This window comes from Salmo trutta, chromosome 15, assembly GCF_901001165.1.
Source record: "Salmo trutta chromosome 15, fSalTru1.1, whole genome shotgun sequence".
In the NCBI taxonomy this organism is placed as follows: Eukaryota; Metazoa; Chordata; class Actinopteri; order Salmoniformes; family Salmonidae; genus Salmo; species Salmo trutta.
The window spans coordinates 43,325,558-43,353,034 of NC_042971.1; the positions used below are offsets into that span (position 1 = coordinate 43,325,558).

A 27,477-nucleotide genomic window follows, 5' to 3' on the forward strand; every position below is an offset into this window, starting at 1 on the left:
GCAGAGATTTATCCTGTACTCAGCTTTAATGTCTCCTCTATTCTAACAAGGTCATCCTGTAAAAACATCGCATTCGCCTAGAGAATATCCTCACCTGCGCCACGAGGATACATTTTATTTTTATGTGCATAGATTTCTGCATGATTCCACCACAATGTGATCTGGCACACAGAGGTGCTTCAACCCCTCCACTCACCGTGACCTCCTTTCCCAGGCTGATCTCTGCCAGGACCTTCTTGATGCCCTCACCACTCCCCACTTGCCAGATGGTAGCCTCCACAGGCTGGTTGGTGATAGGCCAGTCCCTGGCTTGGAGCTCGTACCAAATGGTGCTAAAAGGGGGCAACCAGCAATATGGTCATTCCCCAGAGCCAGTTAACTGTAAACTGATGCAGTCTCAGAGAGAAAAAAACATTTCTTTATCATTGATAGCACAAAGGTACATCAGAATGTGCTAAGATCGTACCCAAAGGCGTAGACGTCTGCAGCGTTGGAGAATGGCAGGCGGTCCTCATTGTTTCCAGGGCTCATCCTGCGTACGATCTCTGGCGCCAGGTAACAGATCCAGCCATGTGGAAGCTTCAGCTCATTGTCTCGCCTGTGAAGCAAGACACACACACACAGTCACCCAGTGAGCATCCACCAGCTGAGATGATAGCTGTAGGAACCAATATGCAGAGTCCTTACCTCCCCTCCTGAACCACTCCAGAGATTCCAAACAGACCAAAGTCTGTAATTATCACTTTATTGGTGTCATGAAAGACGTTCTTCGACTTCAAGTCCTTGTGGACAATGCCTTTGGCATGAAGATATCCCATTCCCTGTGTAGATTGAAGGATGTAAATAAGGACATATAGTAAATATACATTACACATTTATACTGAACAAAAATATAAACGCAACATGTAAAGTGTTGGTCCCATGTTTCATGAGCTGAAATAAAAGATCCCAGGAATGTTCCATACATACAAAAATATTATTTCTCTCAAATTTTGTGCACAAATGAGTTTACATCCCTGTTAGTGAGCATTTCTCCCTTGCCAAGATAATCCATCCACCTGACAGGTGTGGCATATCAAGAAGATGATTAAATAGCATGATCATTACACAGGTGCTGGGGACAACAAAAGGCTACTAAAATGTGCAGTTTTGTCATTACAAAATGCCACAGATGTCTCAAGTTTTGAAGGAGCATGCAATTGGCATACTGATTGCAGGAATGTCCACCAGAGCTGTTGCCAGAGACTTGAATGTTCATTTCTCTACCATAAGCCGACTCCAACGTCGTTTTAGAGAATTTGGCAGTATGTCCAATCGGCCTCACAACCACAGACCATGTGTAACCATGCCAGCCCAGGACCTCCACATTCGGCTTCTTCACCTGCTGGATCGTCTGAGACCAGCCACCTGGACAGCTGATGAAACTGTGGGTTTGTACAACCAACACATTTCTGCACAAACTGTCAGAAATCGTCTCAGGGAAGCTCCGCTGCGTGCTCGTCGTCCTCACCAGGGTCTTGACCTGACTGCAGTTCGCCATCGTAACCGACTTCAGTGGGAAAATGCTCACCTTTGATGGCCACTGGCATGCTGGAGAAGTGTACTCTTCACAGATGAATCCCTGTTTGAACTTGTTGGAATCGGCTAAACTTTGAACATTGAGAAATTAAATGAATGATAGGAAATGAAAGAGACTGGGTTATGTTAGAAGTTAATGGTTCTCAGAAGAAAGAAGAAGGCTTTGGGATGTGTTTAATGGAGGAGAGAGATGTGTTGATACAGGGGAGACAGATGGACATCTGCGTATTAGATGAAAGAGGGGTTGAGGTCAGGAGGTGAGGACAGATTCTCTTAAGAGAGTAATAAATGTTTGGAATCCTGTTACCCTCTTTATTAGCTTCCTGTAGAGCCATAAAATGTAAGGATTGGAGAGAAAGGGGAGTGTCTTAAGTAGGATGCATATAAACTGTCAAGTCTGAAATCTTTTGCTGTCTGATTTCAGCTGTACAGAACCTTTGGGGATGATTAAACTTGGTTAAAGCTTCTCTAGTGTCCGTGAATTATTTACTCTGAAAAATAAGAACCTAACAAACTGTACCGGCAGATTGCAGACAGCGTGTATGGCGTAGTGTGGGCGAGCGGTTTGCTTATGTCAATGTTGTAAACAGAGTGCCCCATGGTGGGCAGGCATAAACTATGGACAACAAACACAATTGCATTTTATCGATGGCAATTTGAATACACAGTGATACGGTGACGAGATCTTGAGGCCCATTGTCGTGCCATTCATCCGCCGCCATCACCTCATGTTTCAGCATGATAATGCACGGCCCCATGTCGTCAGGATCTGTACACAATTCCTGGAAGCTGAAAATGTCCCAATTCTTCCATGGCCTGCATACTCACCAGACATGTCACCCATTGAGCATGTTTGGATGCTCTGGATCGACTTTACGACAGGGTGTTCCAGTTTCCGCCAATATCCAGCAACCTCGCACAGCCATTGAAGAGGAGTGGACAACATTCCACAGGCAACAATCAACAGCCTGAGTTAACTTTATGAGAAGTAGATGTGTCGTGCTGCTTGAGGCAAATGTTGGTCACACCAGATACTGACTGGTTTTCTGATCCACACCCTTACTTTTTTTTATGGTATCTGTGACCAACAGATGCACTGTATTACCAGTCATGTGAAATCCATAGATTAGGGCCTAATTTATTTATTTCAATAGACTGATTTCCTTAAATGAACTGTAACTCATTGAAATTGTTGCATGTTAGTGTGTGTGTGTATATATATATATATATATATATATGTATATATATATATATATATATATATATATATATATATATATATATATATATATATATATATATATATATATATATATATATATATATATATATATATATATATATATATATATAAATAAATAAATAACACACACACGTACAAATGTGAAAGTATTGAACAGGGATAGAAGTTACCTTTACAATTTCTTGAGCAATTTGCCTCGTCTTGTTTATATCCAGTGTGTTTTTGGTGTCTCGAACGACAGAGTATAGTGTCCTCCCTTTACAGAAACTGGAGAAACACTTGAATTAACAAATGGAACTAAACAAATAAACAACAGCTATGGTTGACTGAATATAACAAAGGGATAATTTATTATTCTAGATGCGATTTAGCCCCTCCTACCTGGTGATGATGGCAAGGTGGGGAGGGGCCATGCATGCACCCATGAAGAGGACAACGTTCTCATGACGGGTCTGTCTGTAGTTCATCACCTCCTTCTTAAACAGCTTCAGGTGGTCCTGGTTGTTCCCATCTATCTCCAGCAGCCTGATGGCCACCTCTCCATGCCAACGGCCCTTATGCACCTTGCCCCAACGGCCCTGGAGTGAGTGATTTAATGACAGTTTGAGAAACACACTTTAAATGGGCTTAAAACTGAAAACACTGATAGTTTGATGCAAATATGGCTCATTCAATATTTCAGATCACCTTCCCAATGAGCTCTCCCAGGTCCAGCTGTTCGAACGGTATGTCCCACTCCTGCAAGTAGACACTGGTCTGGCTGGCCTTACGGGAGATGGGGCCTTTCCAGCGACCTCCCCTTGAGTTGGGCAGGTCATCCAACTCATCACCATCCCACTCACCATCCGAACCCCCATTCATCTCACTCCCACCCCCATCTTCATCATCATCATCATCTTCCTCATCTTCCTCCTCCACTACTGGGTCTGGGTCGATCTCAGGTTCAACCACCTCCTCATCCTCCTCTTCCTCCTGTAGGACATTCATGCATGTTGGGTTTTGGGCATGTGTCTGCATGTGTCACAGTTACTTCGCACGCACATACTCAGTTTTTACCTCTCCGTCCTCATCCTCGGCCAGTTCAGAGTGTATGTCATCTGCTGGTTCAGTCTCACTGTTGGGACAGGGTAAACCACAGTCACAATGTCAGAGTATGCTGAGTATTGTGCCATTAAAACACTATTGATAAATTAAATAGACAGGCAAGCCTTACACTGTGTCATGGAGGGCTTCAGAATGCAACGTAGAAGAACTGGACACATCTGGGAGAAAAAAATACAAATGTTCAGTATGTAATAAAAATAATGTGGCTTTTTGCTTGTAAAGACAAAATTGTGTCCCTCATGTAGTTTCTTTGCCCACTTATATTGTCGCTTTGCCATAGCAATGTGTTGACAACAACCGCCATAACAAGACATGCAATTCCCAAACTCCCCAGCAGGTGGCACAGAGACCCATCTATACGTGAGACAATGCAGTCTAAATATCACACAACACATTCTAAAACATTCACAAATGCACAACTTTGTCATGTAATTCACTAAGCCTGTGAGTACATGCAGGAGATAGAGAGAACTGACAAGGCTGGGGACGTGGGCAGGTGTGAGCGCAGCACAACAGTCTGTCTGGGACCGTACTGTAAACTCACCAGGGAAGATAAACTGCTGTCTATGCTGAAAGTAGCAGGCAGCTTAGGGAAAAGACAGGGAAGAACCAACAAGCATGGAGTGGAGAGAGAGACTCTGGGTTAGAGTAGCCATTAAAATAACCCCAGTCACTCCCACCCCCCTGAGGAGTGGTATTAATGCAGAGAGGGAGCGAGAGGGAGGACGACCACTGCTGCCCGGCCATTCCATTCCACGTTTAACGTTCAACATTCGCTAAACAGGAAATGTGACTCAGGGAGACCTTCTGTGTAATCAAGAACACAATGCAAGCATGCGCTTTGATAGTGGGAGTATGCTGGCTTATTTTTGTGCAGTGGACATGCTTGTGTGGTTAAGTGTATATTCATGTGTGTATTTGCATGTGTGTATATTCATGTGTGTGTTTGTATGTGAGAGAGTGCGAGAGAGAAAAAGGGAGACACTCCAGGTGATTGTGTGTATTTGTTGAGGTGATTGTGTGTATTTGTTGAGGTGATTGTGTGTATATGTTAAGGTGATTGTGTGTGTTTCTGTATTTGCATAGGCGTGTGAGTGACGGTCAGGGACCTACCTGGGAAGTGGAAGCGGTTGTCCCGGTGGATCTTGGGAGAGGAGTTGGGGGGCGGGGTGGCACTGGGAGGGTTCTGGAAAGGGGCAGGGGAGGAGGGTGTGGAGGAGGTGGTGGAGGACGGGTTGCTGCTGGAGTCCAACTGGTTCAGCGCAGGGGGGTGATCCTGACGGAAGGAGAAGAAGAAGAAATACACACTGATCAGAGTCAATAACACACTTGTCTGTTCTAACAGCACCATGCATATCATTATCATCAAAGGTGTGATGTAATATCCAAGGTGTCTCTACCTTTTTGGTGATGGCCTTTGGCAGTGTGCCAAACTGTGGTGTCTCTAATGGCCGGTCCACAGGGTTGTTGATGTCAGACGGCACAGACTCAGTCCTCCGGATTTTGGTGACTGGAAAGAAGAGATTGGGACCATTACACTAATGCTTGTTGAATCAAATGGGTAAACCATGAATCCATGGATAAACATGAGAAGGAAGAAAGGGCTTACTTGGCAGGAAAGAGATTCTGCAGGAGGGAGCTTCTTTAGTACACTTGTTATGGCACTTTAACCTGCAGACAGGAAACCACCAATCAGAGAACAGTAGAGAATAACTGATCACCAAAAGAAGATGAAGTTGTATTTTTTTTGCATCGTAGAGACACTCAATCCAACACCAGAACATCTCAGAGACTCCTCCCTCTCCTCCTCTCCTTACTCCACTCACCTGCAGTGTTTACACTTCACACCAAACATCATGTTCTTCTGACAGACCTGACACGTCTGGGACAGCCACGACTTGGTGGAAAACCTTCACACAGAATCCTCAATTACTTAAACCATCAATCCTTTTTTGCTCTATCTACTGTGGATTTAAAGTATATTTTACATTTGTATCATGGTAGTCTCTGGCCTAAAGATGTATGACATGAGGTAGTTGCCAACCTGTGAGTGACGGCCAGGCCTATGTCTCTCCTCACTGCCTGTGGGGAGCCACGGTGCAACCCCATGTTATCTGGAGAGAGACAGAGATGTCAAACACTAGTAGTCAAACGAACCTAGACAGAGGAGGATTTGCCTAAACATTAAGTATTAGCACAAATATGGCAATTTATTTATGAAGTTTAGTGGCTACTATCAAAATGAAATCACTGGTGCTTAGGGAATTGCCAAATGTTGTTACCTTTCCCAAAATTCCCAGGATTTCCAGAAATCCCCACTGGAAGACTCCTGGAAATTCCCAGAATTTTGCAACCCTAGTGTTGATGTTGCTTACAACTTGCCACAATATGTGCCAATCCAAAAAACATTTACTGTTCATTTTACAAGTGAAAACAAATTTGCGTGAGACCTAATGACGTTGGTTTGGTAGGTGAATCTCCTACACATGAATCATTATGGACAAATACACTATGTGCCAAACCAATGAAAAACATTTACTGTTCATTTTACAAGTGAAAACGAATTTGCTTGAGACCTAATGATGTTGGTTTGGTAGGTGACGCTCCTACACATGAATTATTACAGACACAAAACGGCACGCATGCAACTGCACACACACACGCATGCAACTGCACACACACACGCATGCAACTGCACACACACGACTTTGTGGGAGTGTTAGATTTCTCTCTAAGCTGTGGAATGATTTGGAAGAGTAATGTCATTTCTCTAGAAGCGATGGAACAGAAAACGCTCCCTCCCCCACATCACAGCCCTCAGATGGAACAATCCCAGCAATCTACTGACAGAAACACTCTGAGCCAGACTGTGACGGCTACTGTGACCCTACAGCCAGCTACTGGGAAATACATTCGGCTTTTTACAAAGAGCACACATACAAACGGTCTATTTCATCTGAGTAATTCACCATGCATTTACCAATCTATTTCAGTGAAGATTCCTTACATATAGCCTAAATGGGGTAAGTAAAAATGTATTTGTACTCACTCTTGAGGTGTGATGAATGCTCCTCCATCAGGGTAGGGGTGCCAGGTAGGGTGTAGGGGGCGGGGGCAGGGGTGGAAACCCCAGGGGTGCGGGCAGACCGGTGGGGGGAACGGGAGGGTGAGTCCTCACAGCCATTCCCATTGATCTGAACGTTGAGGAACAACTTCTTCTTCTTTGCACACCTGAGGGGAACAAAGAACGCTGGGACGTCAGTACAGTGGCCCACTGCTGCCCTCATCTCAACACACAGTCAACACTGGATTACTCAATGACAATCCAAAATGGGCCTCCATACAGATCATCTTTCACCAGAGATAATTATTTAATGGCCATACTGTATGAACAATGTTATGTAAGTGTCAGAGAGGTGAGGCAGACAGGGAAGGGAGGCAGTAGCAGCACGCCTTGGCAGAGAGGAGATTCAGCAACACATATATTGAACATTTGAGTAATTTAGCAGACGTTCTTATCCAGAGTGACTTTTAGAGTTAAGTGCCTTGCTCAAGGACACAGACACATTTTTCACCTTGTTGACTCAGGATTCGAACCAGCAACCTTTCAGTTACTGGCCCAATGCTCTAACCACTAGGCTACCTGATGCCATTTGGAGGACAATAAAATTAAATAAATAAAAAACAGGCACAGGGAAGACTGAGCCACACCCTCCACCACAGGGGAGTAGAGCTTAGCAGAGCACAGGCCAAAGGGCTTAGCGTCCTATTCCTGGTCAGGAATAAAGAGAGCTGATCCAGAAGCACACAGCCCCACTGCCTGCCCGCCTGCTTTCTCTGGGCTCCACACAGTGGAGAAGGCCACGTCTGTCTGTAACTCCCTATGCCTCCGCTCACACTCATCAGTGTCCTCACAGGCTAGGTCTGGGGTCATAGTGTATACTTCTATATACATGTACATAATGTATGTATCGTTAAGCTGTAGTATCAGTCCTGTTTAAATACTTCTGTCTAGTCAGGTTTCATTATGGCTGAGCTTTCCATCACTAATGCAACATCATTACAAACAGGATATTACTGATACGCATTAGTAAACTCAGAAAAAATACAAATCTTTCAAAGATCATTTGTAAAAATCCAAATAACTTCACAGATCTTCATTGTAAAGGGTTTGTTTTCCATGCTTGTTCAATGAACCATAAACAATCTGGGACCTGTTGGATCGGAGGGTGAGGGCTAGGGCCATTCCCCCCAGAAATGTCCGGGAACTTGCAGGTGCCTTGGTGGAAGAGTGGGGTAACATCTCACAGCAAGAACTGTCAAATCTGGTGCAGTCCATGAGGAGGAGATGCACTACAGTATTTAATGCAGCTGGTGGCCACACCAGATACTGACTGTTACTTCTGATTTTGACCCCCCCTTTGTTCAGGGACACATTTTCCATTTCTGTTAGTCACATGTCTGTGGAACTTGTTCAGTTTATGTCTCAGTTGCTGAATCTTGTTATGTTCATACTTATAGGTACACATGTTAAGTTTGCTGACAATAAACGCAGTTGACAGTGAGATTACGTTTATTTTTTTGCTGAGTTTATGTGTGTTTAATAGGTACACTCATCTAGTAACCCCTTTGCTTCCAGAACAGCCTGAATTACTTCGGGACATTCGGACATTTGGAAATGTCAGAAATGTTCCAGTTACTGCAGATTGGACGGCGGTACATTCATTCTGCCAACAGCCCGTTCCATCTCATCCCAAAGAGGCTGGGGACTGCGCAGGCTACTCAAGTAAACTGAACTTGCTGTCATGTTTCAGGCAATGTTTTTACACTCCTCAATTGTCCAGTGTTGGTGATCGCATGCCCTCTGGAGCCACTTCTTGTTTTGAGCCGATAGGAGTGGAACCCGGTGTGGTCATCTGCTGCAATAGCTCATCCGTGACAAGGATTGACAAGTTGTGAGTTCCGAGATGCTGTTCTGTACACCACTGCTGTACTGCACCATTATTTGTCTTTTTGTGGCCTGCCTATCAGCTTGCTTCCAGAACAGCACAATTCTTGCCATTCTCCTTCGACCTCATACATCAACTAGCTGTTTTGGCCCACAGGACTGCCGCTGACTGGATCTTTTTTTGTTTGTCCACCATTCTCGGTGAACACTAGACACTGTCGTGCATGAAAAGCCCAGGAGGGCGGCTGTTTCTGAGATGCTAGATCCGGTGTGCCTGGCATCGACGATCATACCACGCTCAAAGTCGCTTCGGTCACTCATTTTGCCCATTCTAATGTTCAATTGAACAGTAACTGAATGTCTCGATGCCTGTCTGCCTGCTTTATATAGCAAGCTACGGCCACGCTTTCGTGAAGGGTGTGGTGTACCTAATAAACTGTATGTGTGTGTCTTGCCCTGCTTTGAGAATCAGGCCATAGAAAAGCTTCCTGTTTTGACATTATTCATTATATCTGGGAATCTGTGGGGATTAGCTCTGGCTGTATACACATTAAGGCAGCAGCAGGCAGGATTTGGTGTGTGTGTGTGTGTGTGTGTGTGTGTGTGTGTGTGTGTGTGTGTGTGTGTGTGTGTGTGTGTGTGTGTGTGTGTGTGTGTGTGTGTGTGTGTGCAAGTGCATGTGAGTACAAGTGTGTGTGAAAAGCCCTGCCCTTAAACATCCAGTTGTAACATCATAATAGGGTGGAGGCGTGTCCTATATTCAACCCTGTTCCAAGATTTTGAGTAGTGTGGAAAACTGCCCAGACACTGGTCACGATGACCTCACACACGCAAAATAACTTTTTAGAAACCTCTCGACAAGGAGCCCACCATTATTACTCTAGGTCATAAAGGACTGGAAGTCACACACAAAGCCTAGGGCACGGGAACAGGAAGTGACCTACTTGTTGGTTGGCGGCTCCTCGATGCGGTTCCCCAGCTGGGACTCGTGGCTCTTGCTGCGGGTCAGGGTGATGTTGGGCAGAAGGTGCAGCACCTTGCGGGAGGGGGGCGGCGGGGTGCAGGGGGGCTTCAGCCTGTGGCGTCTCTTGGAGGGCGGGGTGAGGGGCGGGGTGGAGGTGTGCCCGTGGAGTCGCCCCTGTCGGGCGGCGGAGAGGGGTAAGGGGTCTGTGAGGGGGCTGTCAGCGTAAACGTACGCCCCGTGGGCCTCGGGACCAGGCATTGTAGACACGGAGAAGGACCGGGGATGGGCACAGGCAGTGCAGGGGGTGCAGGGAGTGGATGGGGTGGTGGGGGGCCGAGCTAGAGGAGAGGGGCTGTGGGGGCGCATTGGACCCCCCATCCCTCCCAACAGCTGGTCGGGAGGCAGCAGCAGAAAGCCACTTTCTCGCCGGGTGGGCTCAGAGAACCAGGGCCCCCCATCCTCTCTTAGCTCTCCATCTATAGGGGAGACACAGAAAAGGGTTACAGACCTGTTAGTCATACTAGCACTCTGTTAGTCATACTAGCACTCTGTTAGTCATACTAGCACATTCCACCCCACAACCCCTTAACCTAGTGTCTTTTCTCCTACAACATAACCTTACCCTGGGTGGCAGCCTGCTGCTGCTGGCAGGGCTAATAGAGCAGAACCAGCCTGGTGCCGAGACTAACAGTCAGTAAAACTCCACAGAGACAGGTCAGATCAGGCAGATTCTCCAAGGGAAGGACAGATAGAGACAGCCTGCCAGCCAGACAGACACCCACCTGATTCAGTGGCGCTCTTCAGGCAGGAGAGGGCAGCGCTGAGCCTGGAACACTCCTCTAAACTGGAGCCCAGTCTCCTCATGGTCTCCCGCACGTGAGAACCTGGCATCTGCAGCAAGGCATCCAAGGACAGCTTCACCGGCACCGCCTGGCGAGAGGAGCAGAGAGAGACAAGGTCAGGAGGAGGTGAGTGATGAGTACCACCACACAGTATCCAGTCGGACCTCTCCATACAGTACAACGTGATGGAGCAACATTACCACGGACCATTTTTTTTATAAAATAAAAAATGTATACCCCTTTTTCTCCCCAATTTCGTGGTATCCAATTGGTAGTTACAGTCTTGTCTCAACCCAGAATCTCTGCAAGTCCCGTACGGACTCAGGAGAGGCAAAGGTCAGGAGAGGCGAAGCCGAACTGCTTCTTGACACAGTGCCCACTTAACCCGAAAGCCAGCTGCACCAATCTGTCAGAGGAAACAACGTACACCTGGCGACCGTGTCAGCGTGCACTGCACCCGGCCCGCCACAGGAGTCGCTAGTGCACGATGGGACAAGGACATCCCTGCCGCTGGGCCAATTGTGTGCCGCCCCATGGGTCTCCCGATCACGGCCGGCTGCGACAGAGCCTGGACTTGAACCCAGAATCTCTAGTGGCCTAGCACTGCGATGCAGTGCCTTAGATCACTGCGCCACTTGGGAGGCAGACGTATACATCTTACACTAGTATGCTAGTATCCAACTCGCCAATGCTAGACACAAAAGGTGATCATTCTTCATTCTCATCAACCAAAGCCAGCCAGCACAGACAGACATCTATCTCCAGATATATCCACAGAGTAGGACAGGACAGGCCAGACCAGGAGCAGAGACCAGCGAGTACAGACTGACTGACTGACTGGCCAAAGCCCCCTGGGTCCTTCCACCTAGAGGAGAACAAAGAAACTCGGAACAATGAGGGTCTTTGAACAAATGCTCCAACTTCTGGCTAGAAATAGACAGAGATTTGATTCCATTAGTAGGTGGTGGCACAGCAGCGTGACTGTGTTTGTGTCGCAAACAGCACACACCATCCCTTCCCAGTAGTTTCTCTGTGCATCACTCACAGTCTACCTGTGTGCACTCAAATCCACCATACAAATGAGAAATGAATGCAAAATGGTGAGAAAATGAATTCCATGGTCAATAGAACATAACTATTGTGGCAATAGTTTTGGAATTGAAATTATTCGCAAGCCTGCGAGTTGTAGCCTGTATTGGTTTAGGACTTTCAGTCACCTTCTTGAAGTGTGTCATTCTAAAAGTGTGTACTTGGATATACATTACGCTGTCTAACAACATGAGTTGTTATGCCCGTACTGCAGACATACCTTTGTCCCCTCATCTATGGGTTGACTACCCTCTATATTACAGCCTATTTTACCAGCCACTCTCGACTCCCCGAACCACCCTATGTCTCAAAGGTGAGCTGTAACCAATAACTATGTCCTCAGGACAAGCTGTGAGCATGTGCACAAACACAACCAACACAGTTAGGTTCAACCGGGAGACATGAAAATGAGAAGAGGATTCACTAAACAGCCGGGTCTTGTGCTTCAGGTTGGATCACCACTGGCACAAACCATCAGGAAACCTTCCTCTAAACAAACAAACCCAACACTCTGCAGGCTGCCCAACACAGTGCTGGGATTAGACATGTGCAGTCAAAACCCAAAGAGCTGTGTGAAATGACAATGTCCAATGAGCAAAAAACAGTGGCACACCGCTGAAAATTGGACGCTTTAAGATGGCATGAAGGCCATAACAGCAGGAAAATCCATGTTGTTTCTGTACCATTTTAGTTAAAAAAAAATTCTGCCTCCAGAAAAAAATAAGATATTACAACCGGATGGAACACGTTTGGTTTTAAATATACTTACTGAATTATTGAGCTGTATAGCTTTGTTTACATACCATGTGGAAGAGTTAACCAACTGTAGATGAAGAGATCTACTCATTCCAGCGAGAGGAATCCACTACTTCCACAACCCTCAAGTCACACACCACGAATAACCCCACTATCCAGCCATCTCTCCCTCCCTCTTAGCCAAGCCATTGGCTCTTCCTTCCCTGCCCCTCCCTTCCTCCTCTCCCTCCCCCCTCTCCCTGCCTCCTTCAGTACAGGTCTAGGCACACAACTCAGTCAGTCTGTGAGGTAGCCAGAGACACAGAGAGAAGAGGTGATACTGAGGACCTGGCTGGGTTGGGGTAAGCGTGTGGGTATGACTACAGCGGGCTACAGTCCGCCTTCTCCCCATAAAGTGCTGATGTCAGCCTGGCTACTCCAGGGTCTGTGACTCACTGGCCAGGTCTAACCCTCAAGTTCAACACAGGTGTGATCACAGAGTCAGGAGGAGCCCCTGCTTGCCTGAAGCACATTGTGTGGATGGGAATGAACCCTGTAACCTTACAGAGCTAAAACCATTGTCTCACCAGCCTCAACAAGCTAAGAAGATATTTCTAGAAAAACAGTATAAGACAAGAAAATACTCCTTTTCTATGCAACAAAAAACATTTTCAGTTTCTCGGATATGTTCGGTCTGGGTTACATTCACATGTAGAAGCAGGCTCACCCAGTTGGACGGCTTCCAGGAGTGCTGTCACAATGAGGCTTTTGGCATTACTTTCAATTAAGACCATAAGATACACACAGACCTGCAAGAGGCTCCCAACTTGATATCCACAGATTGGCTGGTTATGTAACATTATGTAAGCCTTGCTTGTTAGGCTAGTGGCCAATCTTCAAAAAGGGCTTTAGCTTTTGAGCTACTCCTACCTCTTGTATAACAAGTGCAACCATGCTTTTCCAGATCTCTAAGGTCTTCCATATAATAAATGGATGGTTGTATAAAAATATTTTACTGCAAGTGGTTAAATATGGGGGGGGCACATAGGCTCATGTAACAGAATGTTGCTAGCTCTGATATTGCTCAAATTTGGAATACAAGAAGTCAATTGTCTGCCCTACATACACAAACAAACAGCATTAGAATATCTTACATTTTAGACATTTAGACCTATAAACACACAGATACAATAGGCAGAAATATCAACTGTTAATATTTACGACTCATGTAAATGTACATTTTTGGTAGTTGTTCAATAGATCACTTTTCAAGTCAAATTTGCTCTCATTCAGTGCTGTATGGTCTAGCCTGACAAAAATGCATACTGTTACACATGTTTTTTGATGTAGTGTTTATAGAGCCTCACAGTGGAGGTGTCATAATACCCATAAAACCTAGTGTGCAAACAGGGAAATGGTTCCAATCGTTTTTACACCATTCATTTTTCCCATACGGAATTTTAGAAACACTAAGGTATAGTACAAAAAAAACAAAAAATGCATGAAATGAAATGTATGCACTCACTACTGTAAGTCGCTCTGGATAAGAGCATCTGCTAAATGACTAAAATCTAAAATGTAAATGTATAGACTTACCCTGGTGTAAAGTTTTGATAACCATAAAAATCTCTCTCGCACAAGGTGAACATTGGATTGCTCCGGTGCACTTCTATCCTGTTTGGATTGAGCTGGCACATTACTTCTTCCAGACAATCATGTCCACCATCCTGCCTGTCTGCCCAGGGGTTTCTGTATATTTTGACTGGGTGACAGTTATGGTGTCTGGGTGAATGCAACCACACAAGTGCATAAGGCATTATAAAGAACCAACACAACCTGACACTCATTGACATGTCATTGGAATTTTCACATGTCATAGGAATTGCACCTCTCCAATGTCAATGCCATCCTGAATCTGTGAGATACAGTAGTGGTCTTTGTGCACCATGCTTGATCAGCTCCACCTCCTCTGCAACCCTTTAACTGAACATCAAAGCCCAGGGATAATCTTCAGATGTACAGTTGAAGTCGGAAGTTTACATACACCTTAGCCAAATACACTTAAACTCAGTTTTCACAATTCCTGACATTTAATCCAAGTAAAAATTCCCTGTCTTAAGTCAGTTAGGATCACCACTTTATTTTAAGAATGTGAAATGTCAGAATAATAGTAGAGAGAATGATTTATTTCAGCTTTTATTTCTTTCATCACATTCCCAGTGGGTCAGAAGTTTACATACACTCAATTAGTATTTGGTAGCATTGCCATTAAATTCTTCAACTTGGGTCAACCGTTTTGGGTAGCCTTCCACAAGCTTCCCACAATAAGTTGGGTGAATTCTGGCCCATTCCTCCTGACAGAGCTGGTGTAACTGAGTCAGGTTTGTAGGCATCCTTGCTCGCACACGCTTTTTGAGTTCTCCCCACAAATGTTCTATAGGATTGAGGTCAGGGCTTTGTGATGGCCACTCCAATACCTTGACTTTGTTGTCCTTTAGCCATTTTGCCACAACTTTGGAAGTATGCTTGGGGTCATTGTCCATTTGGAAGACCCATTTGTGACCAAGCTTTAACTTCTTGACTGACGTCTTCAGATGTTGTTTCAATATATCCACATCATTTTCCTCCTCATGATGCCATCTATTTTGTGAAGTGCACCAGTCTCTCCTGCAGCAAAGCTTTTCTGGCGGTTTTGGAGCAGTGGCTTCTTCCTTGCTGAGCGGCCTTTCAGGTTATGTTGATATAGGACTCGTTTTACTGTGGATATATTTACTTTTGTACCTGTTTCCTCCAGCATCTTCACAAGGTCCTTTGCTGTTGTTCTGAGATTGATTTGCACGTTTCACACCAAAGTACGTTCATCTCTAGGAGACAGAACGCATCTCCTTCCTGAGCGGTATGACGTCTGCGTGGTCCCATGGTGTTTATACTTGCGTACTATTGTTTGTACAGATGAACATAGTACCTTCAGGCATTTGGAAATTGCTCCCAAGAATGAACCAGACTTGTGGAGGTCTACAATTATTTTTCTGAGGTCTTGGCTGATATCTTTTGATTTTCCCATGATGCCAAGCAAAGAGGCACTGAGTTTGAAGGTAGGCCTTGAAATACATCCACAGGTACAGCTCCAATTGACTCAAATGATGTCAATTAGCCTATCAGAAGCTTCTAAAGCCATGACACCATTTTCTGTCATTTTCCAAGCTGTTTAAAGGCACAGTCAACTTAGTGTATGTACACTTCTGAACCACTGGAATTGTGATACAGTGAATAATAAGTGAAATAATCTGTCTGTAAACAATTGTTGGAAAAATTACTTGTGTCATGCACAAAGTAGATGTCCTAACTAGAGGGCGACTGATTATGATTTTTCAACGCCAATACCAATACCGATTATTGGAGGACCAAAAAAAGCCGATACTGGTTAATCGGCCCATTTTTAAAATGTATTTGTAATAATGACAATTACAACAATACTGAATGAACACTTATTTTAACTTAATATAATACATCAATAAGATCAATTTAGCCTCAAATAAATAATGAAACATGTTCAATTTGGTTTAAATAATGCAAAAACAAAATGATGGAGAAGAAAGTAAAAGTGCAATATGTGCCATGTAAAAAAGCTAACGTTTAAGTTCCTTGCTCAGAACATGAGGACATATGAAAGCTGGTGGTTCCTTTTAACATGAGTCTTCAATATTCCCAGGTAAGAAGTTTTAGGTTGTAGTTATTATAGGAATTATAGGACTATTTCTCTCTATACCATTTGTATTTCATATACCTTTGACTATTGGATGTTCTTATAGGCACTTTAGTATTGCCAGTGTAACAGTATAGCTTCCGTCCCTCTCCTCGCTCCTACCTGCGCTCGAACCAGGAACACATCGACAACAGCCACCCTCGAAGCATCGTTACCCATGTAGAGCAAGGGGAACAACTGCTCCAAGTCTCAGAGCGAGTGACGTTTGAAACGCTATTAGATCACACCCCGCTAACTAGCTAGCTATTTCACTTCGGTTACACCAGCCTAATCTCGGGAGTTGATAGGCTTGAAGTCATTTATAGCTCAATGCTTGAAGCACAGCGAAGAGCTGCTGGCAAACGCACGAAAGTGCTGTTTGAATGAATGGTTACGAGCCTGCTGCTGCCTACCATCGCTCAGTCAGACTGCACTATCAAATATCAAATCATAGACTTAATTATAACATAATAACACACTGAAATACGAGCATTTGGTCATTAATATGGTCGAATACGTAAACTATCATCTAGAAAACAAAACATTTATTCTTTCAGTAAAATACGGAACCGTTACGTATTTTATCTTACTGGTGGCATCCCTAAGTCTAAATATTGCTGTTACATTGTACAACCTTCAATGTTATGGCATAATTATGTACAATTCTGGCAAATTAATTACGGTCTTTGTTAGGAATAAATGGACTTCACACAGTTCGCAACGAGCCAGGCGGCCCAAACTGCTGCATATACCCTGACTGCTTGCATGGAACGCAAGAGAAGTGACACAATTTCCCTAGTTATAAGAAATTCATGTTAGCAGGCAATATTAACTAAATATGCAGGTTTAAAAATATATACTTGTGTATTGATTTTAAAGAAAGGCATTGATGTTAAGGTACACATTGGTGCAACGACAGTGCTTTTTTCGCAAATGTGCTTGTTAAATCATCCCCGTTTGGCGAAGTAGGCTGTGATTCGATGAGAAATGAACAGGCACCGCATCGATTATATGCAACGCAGGACACGCTAGATAAACTAGTAATATCATCAACCATGTGTAGTTAACTAGTGATTATTTTTACATTTACATTTTAGTCATTTAGCAGACGCTCTTATCCAGAGCGACTTACAGTAGTGAATGTATACATTTCATACATTTTTTCCCGTACTGGTCCCCCGTGGGAATCGAACCCACAACCCTGGTGTTGCAAACACCATGCTCTACCAACTGAGCCACACGGGACGTTTGGAACCGGTCTCGATTTTAAACGTGAGCCAACAAGTTTTTCCAAGTGCCAAGTTGACACTGGAGCCCAGTGGCCCCCCAAAACAGGCAAATCCGGGGCCCATCGGCTCTCGGCGACGGTTGGACGTTTGGAACCGGTCTCGATTTTAAACGTGAGCCAACAAGTTTTTCCAAGTGCCAAGTTGACACTGGAGCCCAGTGGCCCCCCAAAACAGGCAAATCCGGGGCCCATCGGCTCTCGGCGACGGTTGGACGTTTGGAACCGGTCTCGATTTTAAACGTGAGCCAACAAGTTTTTCCAAGTGCCAAGTTGACACTGGAGCCCAGTGGCCCCCCAAAACAGGCAAATCCGGGGCCCATCGGCTCTCGGCGACGGTTGGACGTTTGGAACCGGTCTCGATTTTAAACGTGAGCCAACAAGTTTTTCCAAGTGCCATGTTGACACTGGAGCCCAGTGGCCCCCCAAAACAGGCAAATCCGGAGCCCATCGGCTCTCGGCGACCGTTATGTTAAGATTGATTGTTTTTTATAAGATAAGTTTAATGCTAGCTAGCAACTTACCTTGGCTTCTTACTGCCGTCGCGTAACAGGTAGTCAGCCTGCCACGCAGGGTCCTCGTGGAGTGCAATGTAAGGCAGGTGGTTAGAGTGTTGGACTAGTTACCGGAAGGTTGCAAAAACGAATCCCCGAGCTGACAAGGTAAAAATCTGTCGTTCTGCCCCTGAACAAGGCAGTTAACCCACCGTTCCTAGGCCGTCATTGAAAATAAGAACGTGTTCTTAACTGACTTGCCTAGTTAAATAAAGGTGTAAAAATATATTTTAAAAATAAATTAAATAAAAAAATTGGACAATCGGGGTCCAAAAATAGCGATTACCGATTGTTATGAAAACTTGAAAATCCGATTAATCGGTCAACCTCTAGTCCTAACCGACTTGCCAAAACTGTAGTGTGTTAACAAGACATTTGTGGAGTGGTTGAAAAATGAGTTTTATTGACTCCAACCTAAGTGTATGTAAACTTCCGACTTCAACTGTATATGTGTGGAGCTGTGCTACATCCCTCACAGCCAATGCTTCTTAGTCATAGCCTGTGACCTAGCTACATTCTAACTAACATCTCAGTAACCCGAGGTCACCCTCACAGGTTCTGTCACTCTCCACATCTCCTGCTGGGCCTGCCCCAGTCCGTAATCAATGCCAACCACCCACGGCCAAATGTATTACGGTTGCTTTCCTGTAACTTGGTTACGCTACTGTGTCCTTGTGTCGTGAACAGTAGTGTAAAGTACTTAGGTAAAAATACTTTGAAGCACTACTTAAGTAGTTTTTTTCAGTATATCTACTTTACTATTTATATTTTTGACAACTTTTACATTACTATATTCCTAAAGAATATAATGTACTTTTTACTCCATACATTTTCCCTGACATCCAAAAGTACTCGTTACATTTTGAATGCTTAGCAGGACAGGAAAATGGTCCAATTCATGCACATATCAAGAGAACAAACCTGGTCAACCCTACTGTCTCTGATCTGGTAGACTCACTAAACACAAATGCTTTGTTTGTAAATTATATCAGAGTGTTGGAGTGTGCCCCTGGCTACCCGTAAAAAAAAAAAAAAACACTAACATTTGTGCGGTCTGGTTTGCTTAATATAAGGAATTTGCAATGATTTATACTTTTACTTTTTAAGTATATTTAAAACCAAATACTTTTACTCAAGTAATATTTTACTGGGTGACTTTCACTTTTACCTGATGTCACGTCCTGACCAGTATAAGGGGTTATTTGTTATTGTAGTTTGGTCAGGGCGTGGCAGGGGTGTGTTTGTTTTGTGTTGTCGGGGTTTTTGGGTATTGTTCTGTTTTGTATTTCTATGTTTTTCTATGTTGTGTATTTCTTTGTGTTGGCCTGGTATGGCTCTCAATCAGGGACAGCTGTACATCGTTGTTGCTGATTGGGAGCCATACTTAGGTAGCCCTTTTTCCACCTGTCTTTTGTGGGAAGTTGTTTTTGCACTGCTATGGTTAGCCTGCAAAACTGTTTAGTGGTCGTTTTCTTGTTTCGTGTACGTTCAATAAAAGTAAATATGAGCATTCACATACCCGCTGCGTTTTGGTCCAATCAACACGACGGCCGTGACACTTGAGTAATTTTCTATCAAGGCATCTTTACTTTTGCTCACGTATAACAATTGAGTACTTTTTCCACCACTGGTCGTGAAAGGCTTGTTATTATATTTGGTGGAATTGCCCATTGTTGATATGCTGTAAGTGTGTGAATGAGATTAAAACATGAAAACACACATTGAAAAATTAGTTGGCGTCGGCTATTCAAACACAAAAGAGGTATGGCAGTGCCACTCATAGTCCTAGATATATCAAAAGCCTTATGAAACCATTTTAAAGACAGAATAACACAATCAAAATTAACAAGGGCTACTTATATACAGGTTAATGTGTTTGAGTGTAATCATGTTGGCCTTATTGGATTCAGAATAAAATTGATTCACACCAACAGTCTTTATAGGCATGAGCGTTGTACACAATTCTGAAAAAATGCCTACGTTGCAAAATTCTTATTGACAGGTGATTTAACCTCCATCAAATGTTATTATGGCAGCCAAATTTGATTTTGGACACCATATTGGATTTGAGGCAAAATATCATGATAATCTGTGATTGCCCCTTTGACTTAATTGCAAAACTAACGGCTAGAGATACAAAATCCTTTAAGGAACCTTGGACCCCCACAAAAAGTAATGTCGATGTCTAAGCCAACTTGTTTTCCTTAGAGCAGATTACAATAGCTACAACATATAAAACATGTTACTCTATGCATTTCTGTCAGGCAGGACCATACAGCACAGAATGAGAGCACATTTGACTTGGAAACTTGTCTATTGAACAGCTTCCAAAAGGTGAAGTTTGGAATACAAACTTCATATGCTGTGTGTTTACAGGTCTATATTTCCAAAATCGTTTCACGGGGCACAGACAGATCCCTCACTGGCCAATGAGTAAAAATAGAGCAATGATGAGAGCTGGGGGGAGTGGGAGCGCGATGGACTAGGGGTGGTGGCGTATCTGGGGTCCATCCAGAGTGTGTGGAATGTGACGGGAGCCTCTCAGCCAAAACAACACTAGTAAGTAGACAACAGAGCACCACTCTCCCCTGACCTGCCCCCTCCAGGCCTGGCCATAGCTAGGCTACAGCCTAGCCTAGCTAGTAGCTCGTATCCAGCCTGGCTGGCTGGGACAGCACATGCCTGAGGGACCTAATGAGAGCTGAGGACATGCAGACACAGAGCAGCAGCCAACAGTGGTCTAGCCTCTCTGTATGGGCTCCTGCAGTGGATTTCAGACTGTTGTAATGGACTGTAAAATGGTGAGTCAAGGTCACACAGTAGCAGCCTGTTCTCTGAAATGTGTTCAACATTCTTGGTTTGTGGCTTCAAAACTGAGACAAAAAAAATGCATCATCTACCATTTGAAATTGCTCTTGGTTACAACAGTATAATTTCTTAGGACACTAAACTGCATGATTTAAGATCCATGAGGCTGCAAACCCATGAGACTTGGATGGCTATATTCTACATTTGCTATCCTTACAAACAATCCTTTCACATGAAGAGTCATATTTAGGCATGTAATTCCCCATACAGCATTCAACCAGCACATTTTATTGCAAGACACTGCTAGAATTGATCAGACCTAAACATTAGTGCTCTATGACAAGAAAGGAATGGGTTTATCAGAGTCTGTCATTACAAAATAAGCCCTGTACACATACTAACATTTGCACCAACATGCAGACAGACAGTGGCACACACACACACACACACACACACACACACACACACACACACACACACACACACACACACACACACACACACTTTTAGAACCTACCTCAATGAGCTCAGGTCTCAGGTTGACGGTGCGCAGCCAGTCCCCCAGCCGTGGGTAGCTGTCCAAGGCCTGAGGCCTCTCTGTCTCCGGCACTTTCTGCTTAACCTGCAGCTGCTTACAGATGTACTTCATCAGCTTCACCTGCAGGGGGCAACAGAGAGGAGCACCAACAGAGAAAGGAGGGGCAGGTTAGAGTGATGATTTAGAGCACCCGTTCTGGCCTGCAGGATATCTGCTACTCTTCACTGTGTTGTCAAGTGTGTAGTTTAGTGTGACAATATAGGTGAATTGAAAAAAGCCATGAGCCCATTGAACAGTGGAAGCATAACTACAGAAATTATGGTATGCAAAATGTGAATGCACAATCGTTCTTTGCGGAAATAGTACATAGTAAATATTATATACCAGGGATACGTTCATTGAAATGTTAATTATTCCTTTTGCTCTGATTATATGTTGCTGAATTATTCTTTGTGCGTCATGCTTCCATAACTATTCCTTGCATATTCAAATCATTGAATAACTGATTAACTAAACAGAAGACCTACCATAGACAGTGTACATATTAACTGGTAAATGAAAGCCAGAATTAGACGGCCACTGAAAATGTCAAGTCATGTTTATATCATGGGTTTTATGCTGGAGATTTAGCAGATGCAAAGCCCCTTGTCAAATATTGGACAAGGACAAAAAAAATGAATCCTATAAAACAAACATGGCTGCCCCAGAGACAACGAGGGAGCGTGCTGTTCTCTTATGTGTGGACTGTGGTAGAACACTGGGGAGATGAACCAGCACCAGACACACACGGACACACACCATCCTTCTGGAGCTTTCTCCCAGAACATGAGGAGAGGCCAATCTGAAACAAATTACTCCAATCTCGCAGACACATTTATTCATTCTACAATGTGGCGTTTCTCCTCCATCCATGTTCCCACACAGGCAGTCAGAAAAGCAGGGCTGTCAAATAGATATAAATAGCTGTTATTATATGGAAGGGAATAGCGAGCTGGCCTTCTCATGAGGGTGTCTGCACCGCTGGCATGGCAACCAAGTGTCATTTGAACATTGCAGTGGCTGAAAGCAGGAGAACAGTGACATCACAGTCCTGGGAGACAAAGTTCACAGTGAGGCTAGCAGGCCGCCTCTTAGCCAACACATAAAAAATTACCCCCCGTCCCCCCTCGCCCCCCCCTGTCCCCCCCCGTCCCCCCCTCGCCCCATGAGCTTTTGTTTTTCTAGGTGCTAACCCAGGTATCACATTGTTCTTTCATCTGTCCGTCAGGACCATGGGGTCCATGTTTCATATTAAAATACGTAATAGGCTGTTCACATAATAAACAAAAACAGGGAGGATGCTTACATTGCAGAATGTGTGAAAGCACTCCACCATGATCCTCTACAAACAAACAGAGCGCTGGCTACCACATTCATTTTCCAGCTCTGCAGAGAGGAAGCCGCAGAGCGGCAGGCTGGACACAGAGACAGGCAGCTAGGGGTGAGGATCTGCCCCTCACAACCCCCTCCAACTTGCCTATCTCTCTGTCTTTCTACGTCTCTTGTCCCCTTCTCTATGTCTCTCCTCTTCCCGGTCTCTCTCCTTCTCTCCCTCTCCTTTTCCCTCCCTCTCTGAGAACAGGTTGTGGCAGCACTGTGTTGTGGTGGCTGGTGATGACGCAGGGAGCAGTGCAGTCTGAGGGGAGAGGAGAAAGGATGAGGCCTGTGCTGCTGACATCAGGGAGGAGGGCTCACCCGCTGAGATGGCCCTTTCACCAGTGCCCAGGGGAGCAGCTCACTGACGCACAGCACGCCCTGTTACCATGCAGCTGCTGACCATAAAGCCAGTCATCCTTTTCACTCACTCACTCTCACACGCACACGCACACACACACACCCCAACCTTGCCGCCACCTCCCCAGCCCTCCGCCACCTGTGTCTGCTAATCAGCACTTTAATGACTGAAGCCTCAGTCACTGACATGCCAAGTCCCCCCCCCACACCAAGGGACATGCCCCCTCACCTGATATCGGATGTACTGATATACATCACAACATCACTGCTGTGTACCATCCAAACAGCACACCTGACACTGCTGCCCTGGTGGTGATTGTGCAAATGAACACTGGGATATCAAGTCTTTGTATGGGACATGACAGTGGAAAAAGAAAACAGACGAGGGACGTGTTAAGTTAATGACAAGTCTGAACATACAGTGGTCTGTGATTTACAACTTGTCCAGAGAATTCTACACTAGAGCATTACCACAACATTAATATAGCAACATTATAAGGACACAGCAGGCTCCACCCTGCCCCAGCCTTCCCAGACTACTACCAGATACAGTGTTCCTATGAGTAAATCTCACAGCACTATGGTATTAGTTTGCACTGGCCTTCTCAACTGAGCATAGCGCTGGGCTCCAGTATACTGTCTCCTTATCTCCCTTTCCATCTGAGTGTCCATTACAGCAGGCTGCAAGCAGCACCACGCTGCACGGCACCACCAGGTCTCACTCCACTCTACCCACCAGTCACCTCTCAAGAGCCGGAGCAACAATGAGCAAAACATGCCTTTTTTTTAGCTCATTCACTCACTCACACACACACACACACACACACACACACACACACACACACACACACACACACACTCTTGTAGTACACACCGCTCAGAAACATGCTCAGCCACACTATTCGGCGAGAGAAAATGTGGCCTTGGGATGTAAGAGGCAGCTTGGCTCGGCGGCAGAGGTTAACAAAAGCCTCTCCACTGCAGGCGAGAGGAGACAGTAGGAGAGAGAGAGAGAGAGAGAGAGAGAGAGAGACCATAGAGGAAGAGAGAGAGCATAGAGGAAGAGAGAGAGCATAGAGGAAGAGAGAGAGCATAGAGGAAGAGAGAGAGAGACCATAGAGGAAGAGAGAGAGAGCATAGAGGAAGAGAGAGAGAGAGAGAGAGAGAGAGAGAGAGAGCATAGAGGAAGAGATAGAGCATAGAGGAAGAGAGAGAGCATAGAGGAAGAGAGAGAGAGACCATAGAGGAAGAGAGAGAGAGAGAGAGAGAGCATAGAGGAAGAGATAGAGCATAGAGGAAGAGAGAGCATAGAGGAAGAGAGAGAGCATAGAGGAAGAGAGAGAGCATAGAGGAAGAGAGAGAGAGAGAGAGAGAGAGAGAGAGAGAGAGAGAGAGAGAGAGAGAGAGCATAGAGGAAGAGAGAGCATAGAGGAAGAGAGAGAGAGAGAGAGCATAGAGGAAGAGATAGAGCATAGAGGAAGAGAGAGAGCATGGAGGAAGAGAGAGAGAGAGAGAATAGAGGAAGAGAGAAAAGGAGAGAGCAATCTGGATGAGGACCTAAGGAGGGGTCAGGTCAGGTGTGGGTGAGGACGGGGCACATATTAACACCTCACCCCGGGCCAAGGGGCTCTCCATAGACCACTCCAGCTCATCGGCTGCCAATTGCCAAGCTCTAAATTGTACTGAGTGCATAGATATCCCTCCTCAATAAGCTCAATTTCCATTCTTCCCCTGGTCGTGTGACTGGGACAAAGAAACCCGGCCTATTTGGTATTTCAATTAACTGAAAATGTGTGGTAAGGAAAGTTGACTTGAAGAGAACTTGATATGATCTTTAGAAGCAACGAACTCAGGGACCACAAAGGGAAAAGAGACAGAAGGACATATATGAATGGGAAGCAGGATCTTCTTAGTGACTAGACACATTGAAGCCTCAACAGTACCATGACCACTGAAGGTAATAGTATTTTACTGAATCACTTCAAATATAGATTGTCTGACAGGACTGGTTAAAGGGAACTATGCCACTCAACTCTGTATACTGACCCAATGTGTCTGGACTGTGACCATTGTTTTAGGTGCAAGCATTTGACCTTTGAGGTTAGCCAATTAGAAGAGCTCATGCTGTGGGTTGACAAGAGAGCCAGTAAGCTTCTTCTTCCCGACAACTAGCTCTCTTCATTGTATCTGTGGGTCTTCCTTTAGCGGAGAGACAGGATGTAAGCTTTAGTTTTTAAGCTCAATATTACTTTTCCACAGAGCAGGAATGAGACTGCATTATTAAGTAGACTTCTGTCAGCACTTCTCTCAGTATAGCTTGAATGGTCATGAAACATGAGGTACAACAGTAGTACAGGAGTGAGTAGGGCGGCAGGTAGCCTAGCAGTTAGAGTGTTGGGCCAGTCACCAAAACGTCGCTGGTTCGATTACCCGAGTCATACATTTTATTAATGGTTTCCCTTCTTATCGTTCAACTGTGAGTTGTAGAGACAGCAGTCTCATTGTGGAACATGACGTTGTGTAGTTGGGCACCAGAGACACCTGTCACGAGCACCACACATTCACCCACACACAGGTAGATGGGGATCACGCAGGCAGCACAGTGAACAATACACTGGTGCAAGAGTGACGTCATGTTACCTAGCAACCTCACTCCAGAGTCGTCAGCAGCATTTTGTAGTGTGGGATTTTCCCATAGACATGAAACACAGAGGGTCAGACAGTACACATCGACGTGTAATATCCGTTAAAATTACACCTCAGACTAGACAACTGCAGTTTCATACTATTAGATGTTTAGGTAACATCTGAATGACAGCTCAATTCCTATAGAAAGACAAAAAGCTGGAGTAGCGTTGCACTATTCTACAGATATGTGTTCAAATAGGGTTGTATTACTGAGTAACTTCGTGGGATTCAAAATGTACCAGTTAGATTTAGAGACAGATTCTGCAGTCAGTTTTGTGATCAGTTAAGGAGGATGGAAGTCATGGACTCAGACTGGAGCCTGGTGGGGGATGAGGTGGTCTGACTAGCCCCAGATCCCACCTGTTAGTCTGAAAATGGAGATAAACAACACCATGGAAATGCTTTAGTGCCTTGAGGAGATGAGTGACAGCCAATATGAACCAAATCACCAGAGAGCAGCCAGAAAGACACCAGAACACCGGTCTGACACATGGGACAAAGTCCTACTGTTCCACTTGTTTCCTCCAAATTCAGCTAAACCGTCTTGTACTCTAATAAACGTTGGATGACAACCTTACATCGACGTCTTCGTCAATGACATCAATGCATCTCTGCAGGAGAATTATGCAATATTTATTTTCCCCCAGGGAAACAGAACTTAGACTACGAGAAGGTAACAACAGATTTCTCAGAGCTAAAACATTTGGAGTCATCGGTGGTAAAAGAACTCCACGACTCTTAGCCGTTTCTATTGTCACCTGTATTACGTATCGTTATCCTTTGGTCCACTCAGAACTGTACAGCAGTGAAGGCATCTACTGTCTGTGGTCAGTGTTCTGAATCTTCCTCCCAGAAGCCCACACATTTTAAAGATGCAAAATAAATGTGTAAGTGTTTAATTGTGTCTCTTCCAACATTTTTATTTGTATCTGTCTTTATAACTGGAGGAGGCACAAGAACACAATAGTATCACCATCAAGCACACAGGACAACGTGAAAGCTTCGTTGTGGATTGTTTCTACGCTTATAGCCTCATCTGTCCTTATCTGCTGGCCCCATGCTGTCCATGGTAGCATTAATAAAATGTGGGCGCCCAGTCAGTGTCACCGTGTGCACTGTGATCTGGGAGATAATGATCATGGAACATTAAGGCCTTTGTATTGGGCCTTAAATGTTAACAAACAGCTGTAACGTGTTGCCGCATATTAAGCAGCACCCAGGTAATAAAATTAAGGTGCCACAAATCACCCCCGCCCACCACCATGGTGACACGATGGACAGAGGCCCAGTTACGGGTGGTGCGGGGAGGGAGGGTCACGTGACACGAGGGCTATGTGATGGGGCTGAGCGCCCATCGCCCTGGGTGACTATCAGAGACAATGGCCCGCTGCGCTGACCCCTCCTCTGTCATCACTGGGGCTGACTGACCCCACAGGGAGGGGAAGTGGAAGGGGGACTGGCTGGCTGCTGCCACTAATCCTCTGTCCTTATGTTGTAGGTCAGTCCTTGGCCTGCTCCAGCCACCGCCCCAGCACCCCAACAACACAACCCTGGCCAAAGCATGGACTACACACACACACACA

General features: G+C 45.0%; 1 protein-coding gene across 4 annotated transcripts in view; it reads right to left on the reverse strand.

Annotated features, from left to right (window-relative positions):
- The window catches only part of LOC115149119 (kinase suppressor of Ras 1), a 38,413-nt gene that overhangs the window by 3,103 nt on the left and 7,833 nt on the right, over nt 1-27,477 (reverse strand). For 3 of the 4 annotated variants that reach the window (XM_029691654.1, XM_029691653.1, XM_029691652.1), the window contains exons 2-19: nt 21,413-21,553; nt 10,620-10,767; nt 9,818-10,313; nt 6,975-7,156; nt 5,970-6,039; nt 5,752-5,835; nt 5,535-5,596; nt 5,326-5,435; nt 5,039-5,201; nt 4,470-4,511; nt 4,035-4,083; nt 3,878-3,935; nt 3,509-3,793; nt 3,203-3,399; nt 2,992-3,088; nt 688-821; nt 467-598; nt 197-332 (exon numbers count right to left, since the gene is read on the reverse strand). In XM_029691654.1, the coding sequence (XP_029547514.1) occupies nt 197-332; nt 467-598; nt 688-821; nt 2,992-3,088; nt 3,203-3,399; nt 3,509-3,793; nt 3,878-3,935; nt 4,035-4,083; nt 4,470-4,511; nt 5,039-5,201; nt 5,326-5,435; nt 5,535-5,596; nt 5,752-5,835; nt 5,970-6,039; nt 6,975-7,156; nt 9,818-10,313; nt 10,620-10,767; nt 21,413-21,553 (2,586 nt within the window). The remainder of the gene's footprint in view (nt 1-196; nt 333-466; nt 599-687; nt 822-2,991; nt 3,089-3,202; nt 3,400-3,508; nt 3,794-3,877; nt 3,936-4,034; nt 4,084-4,469; nt 4,512-5,038; nt 5,202-5,325; nt 5,436-5,534; nt 5,597-5,751; nt 5,836-5,969; nt 6,040-6,974; nt 7,157-9,817; nt 10,314-10,619; nt 10,768-21,412; nt 21,554-27,477) is intronic. The other variant, XM_029691655.1, reaches the window with a different exon arrangement.